Source organism: Salminus brasiliensis, chromosome 14 (assembly GCF_030463535.1).
Source record: "Salminus brasiliensis chromosome 14, fSalBra1.hap2, whole genome shotgun sequence".
Lineage (NCBI taxonomy): Eukaryota > Metazoa > Chordata > Actinopteri > Characiformes > Bryconidae > Salminus > Salminus brasiliensis.
In genome coordinates this window covers 16,987,675-16,992,818 of record NC_132891.1, presented here as the reverse complement: position 1 = coordinate 16,992,818, position 5,144 = coordinate 16,987,675, and the positions used below count along the sequence as shown (strand labels likewise).

The 5,144-nt window shown below is 46.1% G+C and overlaps 1 protein-coding gene across 1 annotated transcript; it reads left to right on the top strand.

Moving 5' to 3' along the window:
- The first annotated feature begins 902 nt into the window (after nt 1-902).
- On the top strand, nt 903-3,171 carry bhlhe23 (basic helix-loop-helix family, member e23). The gene has a single exon (XM_072696886.1). It carries the CDS (start codon nt 1,324-1,326, stop codon nt 2,074-2,076), a length of 753 nt encoding a protein of 250 aa, XP_072552987.1. The 5' UTR covers nt 903-1,323; the 3' UTR covers nt 2,077-3,171.
- Nucleotides 3,172-5,144: the final 1,973 nt, after the last annotated feature.

Below are 5,144 nucleotides of genomic sequence, written 5' to 3'. Positions count from 1 at the left end.
TCCCGAATATTGTGGCCCTCAGTATTCTGCTGCAACTAAAAATATTACAGTGGTTTTAAAATAAATATTCTAGTAGTCTGGGATAAACAGCACGTCGGGTTTGAGCTCAGGTCAGTAAGGCCTACATGCCATACATAGCTAACAGAAGGTCAAAACATTCGAAACAAGAGCTTTATTTGACTAAAGAATGAAAGAATGAAAACCATGTATCTCCATATTTGTCATATTTATTTTTCTCTGTAGTTGGTCTGTGCACTGTTTAAGAATTCTGGATGAACAGACTAGTTTGGAATAAGCTTCCATTCAGAATTAAGACCCTTTTTGCCTTCTCCTGTAACATCAAGATTTTAGAGATACATGCTGTCATTGGACAGTAAAGATATATATATTATTATTATTATTATTATTATTATGACTATGGATTTATATAGCATTATTATGGATATTTAATCAGCGAATCAGTCATTTTAAAATTACTTCAAATGAATGATGTTCATTCTTGTAGTGTTTAATTGGCCCAAACACTGTTAAATTCTATACTTCTACAGTGTTTTATTAAATTTGCTCTTATAAGTTGCTCTTATAGTGTTGAATTAACTCTAAATACAGCCTTGAAATCTCTTGCAGTGCTGCATTTTCAGTCCTGAACTCCACTCCCACAGTGAAAAGCTCGAGCTGCTTGATATGTCTTACAGAGACTAGCCTGTACAGAACGTGGCGCTCTTATTTACTCGCGTGCAGCAATTATGGTTATTGCTGCTGAAATTAAGAGCGAACCCGTTCATAATCCTCTTAATTAAAGCTTCGTCCTGATTGGACGGCTGGAGAATCCCGCCGGGGCCCCTCTCGCTTCTACAAACTCGCGCGCGGGGCGGAAGCGCGAGTCACAATCTGCCCAGGGCGGAGGGCGAGACGCGGCGCGGGGAGCCCACACACACTCATACACTCGCTCTCCCTCACACAAACATACACGCACGCACGCACACACACACAGACACACACGGCAGCACGGAGACGCGCGCGCGCCGGTCCGGGAGAGGGACGAGGCGTCCGAAACAGAGCGCGCGTGCGTTATAAACGGGCGTCTGCGTCGGAAAGAGGCGGCGGCGACAGAAGAAGTCGAGTTTCGAGGTGTTTTTTTTTCTTTCCTTTCTTTTCTTTTCTTTTCTGAGGAGTTCAGCGAGGAAGAGGAGAAGAGCAGAGAGCGCGAAGTCCTCGGAGAAAGCCCAGGAACGCAGTGGAGGGAGGACGCGCGCTCGGTTCTGGTTCTTTATTTCTTTGTCTGCTGACTCTTGTGCGCGCGCTCTCTGATTTACGCTCGCGATGAACGCCAGAGAGGAGAACCTGCTGAAGTCGATCAGCGGCGACGCGCTGCTGGACCTCACGCAGCGCTACGGTCAGTCAGCGCTGGGCTTCGGGACCGGCCGCAGTGGCGAGAGCCCCGCGCGCTGCTACCCCCTCGCACCCTCGGCCGCCGCCGCCGCCGCGGCGGATTTCCTGTCCGCGCGCGCGGCTGCCAAAGCCGGCGAGAGCGGCGGCGAGCACACGAGCGACGACGACGACGGCTTCGAGCTGGACGGGCGCAAGCGGAGCCCCGCGTTCCACGACGTGCACGGCGACGGCCACCTGGACAGCGGGCACGACGGCGACGACAAGCGCGCGGGAGGTGGCGCGCTCGCCAAGAAGCCCAAGGAGCAGCGCTCGCTGCGCCTCAGCATCAACGCGCGCGAGCGGCGGCGCATGCACGACCTGAACGACGCGCTGGACGGCCTGCGCGCAGTCATCCCCTACGCGCACAGCCCGTCCGTGCGCAAACTCTCCAAGATCGCCACGCTGCTGCTCGCCAAGAACTACATCCTGATGCAGGCGCAGGCGCTCGAGGAGATGCGCCGGCTCGTGGCCTACCTCAACCAGGGCCAGGCGGTCACGTCGTCGCCCGTGGCGCCCGCGCTCGCACCCTTCGGACAGGCCGCCGTGTACCCGTTCACGGGCGCGGCGCTGGCCAGCTGCGCCGAGAAGTGCGCGTACCCGGGCTCGCCCGCGAGCCTCTTCAAACACTGCGGGGACAAGCCTTGACTGCGCGGCGGCGCGGAGCTGAACTTGTAAAGCGGGGGGCGCGTAGCGCGTGCAGCGCGCTTGAGCATCAGATTTCTTTGGGAAAGAAATATCAACAACAACGACGACGACGGATTTTAGTGCAACCCATAATCCTTACAGCGTGTTTAAATTACTGCGATGTTATATCCAGATTTAACCAGATAATGTACAAAAAAGCGAAGAAATGTCTGTGCGCACTGAGGGCCACAGTGTGAGTGGGGTCAGGTATTCTGGACCATTGGGTAAAAAGGGGGCACCTCAGCCACTGTTTTATTCCACATTTAGCTGCAGCTGTACAGAGGTGTAACAGTAAACGCTTTACTCACAATCATTTACCTTAAACCTGAGAAGAACGAGCGACGAGTGTCCCGTATGACCCGATGGCCCGCAGTACCCGAACCCTAAGAGCGTTTAAACCCCTTGAGTTCCTCTGCTTTTCTCCTTTCTCCTCAATTAGGCTTCAGAACTGTCAACAGTGTGTGGTAGAATGGATTGCATTGGAGTGCATGATCATTGGTCCCTCCTTAAAAAAGACTTAAAGAACTTCTTCTCCAAGTTTCCTAACAGCTCTAAGAGGATGCAATACATTGCAGACCTCAGTCAGAATTATGACCCCCCTCCCCCCACACACACACAAGTGTATTATTGGTCATCTATGCAAACATTGAAGAACAGGAACAAAACTGGCCCCAGTTTTTAATTGATTTATTATGTATTATTATTATTATTATTATTATTATTACTATAACTACTGTTAGTATCTTTATTCCGCTATCAGCAGTCAGACATGAGTGGGAGAAGCTCTAAACACCCCTACAACCCCCCCCCCCCCCCCCTTCCTTCTATCAGTGCTCTCTGTGGACAAACGAAAAGGCTGTGTAACACATTTCCAAGTTGTTGGCCTCTGAAGATGATTCTGGACATGTTCTTGCACAATTCACTTGATTGTATTGTACAACTGTGAAGAAAAACTACTTGATAAAGCCTGAAGTGGCGAAGCGTTTGGTCTTGTTGCTACATGAGTTTCATATATTGTTTATACGTCTTTATAATTAAAACATTATCTATGAGCAATGGCGACTCATTAGTAGTTGTTTGTTCTTTTAATTGCCTTCAGTGTGACTCGCGGAAACGGCCAGAGCTGTGCGTAAAAACGCAAGATTCGAAATACAAGACATTTATGAGTTTTTATGGCTTTATGATTTAATTTTTTTATTTTTTTTTATTTTTAATTAAATGGAAATGGAGGGAAAGCCCTACACACACGTGCAGGCCGTTAGTGCTGAGTGCTGCCCTCAGGCCTGTGCAATAAAGGACATTTCTTGACGCAGTTTACGCACTGCCTCCATTCACTCCCTATACGATTTCGCACACATTTCTATAATTAATATACAAAGCAAAACGACATTTATATAAACAATATATACATTAAAAACTACATTTATATAAACAAAACTGTAAATGATTTTAAAGGACAAAACGCCTGTTGTATGTATCATGCAGAGGAACTGTGCGCGCGTGCTTAGCCAGTGGACACAGCGCTTGCTAACGGCGCGCGCTTCATTTAGGTTTGAGTTGGGTGGTGGATGTGTGAATGTGGGCTGATCCTGAACAGGTATGATGAAAATCCCTTCAATGACCCTGATCTGCGCTCCCAATGTGTGTGTGTGTGCGGGAGTGTGTGTGTGTGTGTGTATATATATATAGTGTGTGTGTGCGTTTGTCCCCGGGCCGCTGGTCCTGTCCCTGCCCGTTCTCTCTCTCTTTCTCTCTCTCTCACACACAGACACACACACTCTCTCTCTCTCTCTCTCTCGAGCTCCTCTTATTAACACGATTTCAGCGCCTGTCTCCTCCAGCCTGCTGATGCTCTGGACAGAGCAGTGAAACACACACTCGCGCGCGCACGCAACAAATACATACACACACACACACACACACACACACACACACACACAGAAGCCCGCACACACTCGCTACTGCTCAGGTCTATCAGAACCAAAAGAAAGTCAAATGTGTTGTTTATTTGTTTATTTATTGATTACCAATCATTTAAACACACTGGATTAAAAGAGGACGGATTCACTGCGAGGGTGTTAAAGAGCTGAGCTCATAAACAGTAGGTTATAGCACTGATCATTTCACATATGATCATTCAGGAGTGGTCAGTTTTTAACATTGTATTCTGAGAGAACATCATAGATGATCATAGATCAAATATCCATTAAATGCTTAAATCTATTAACTGAACATTTTAAATAGAAGGTAAAGGCTTTCATTAACCCTGACCTTAACGTCAACACAGAATCACGACCTAATCCTAAAGCTATGTAAACTTTTACATATTATTCTTAGTAAAGAACCGTAAGTTTTAACACTTGTAGATAATCCACAGGGAGCTGTTATCTTACAGTGTAAGCCTAAAGGGTTTGTGTGAGGGTCCGCACTTTAGTTCTGCTCTTTCATTTCTATCTATCTATCTATCTATCTATCTATCTATCTATCTATCTATCTATCTATCTATATTAACCATAATATTAACCATATTTATCATAGATATAATTAATTCTACTCATATTAATTTTACAGTTTGCTCTAGAACTGTAGAATTTGTTCGCACAATGCTACACTTTGCACTTGGCCTTGTACACTTGTATCCGTCTATCTTTCACATCATATCATTACCCTACAAAAATCATGTATCTCCAAAGTGGCAACAATCCTTCAATGGAAATCGATTAGAAAAAAAGGGATACAGGATTTTGGCATGACAGCAGCAATATTCATTTCATAGTCACTCAACAATTCAGAGCAGTTACTGAATGTAAAGAGGTTTACATTTACATTATATATTAAATAGTGAGAGTCACCCCAGAGATTCTTTATGATTGCATTAAGGATTTCAGTGCATTATTCTTTACACATAATGGGGGTTTATTTTGCTTAAAGATTGGGGCACAAGGAGAGGATGGCGATTCATCTACATAAATCACGCTCACACTCTTCAAAAAGAAAAGAGGCCAGAAAGGATAGATTTTCGCTGGCCT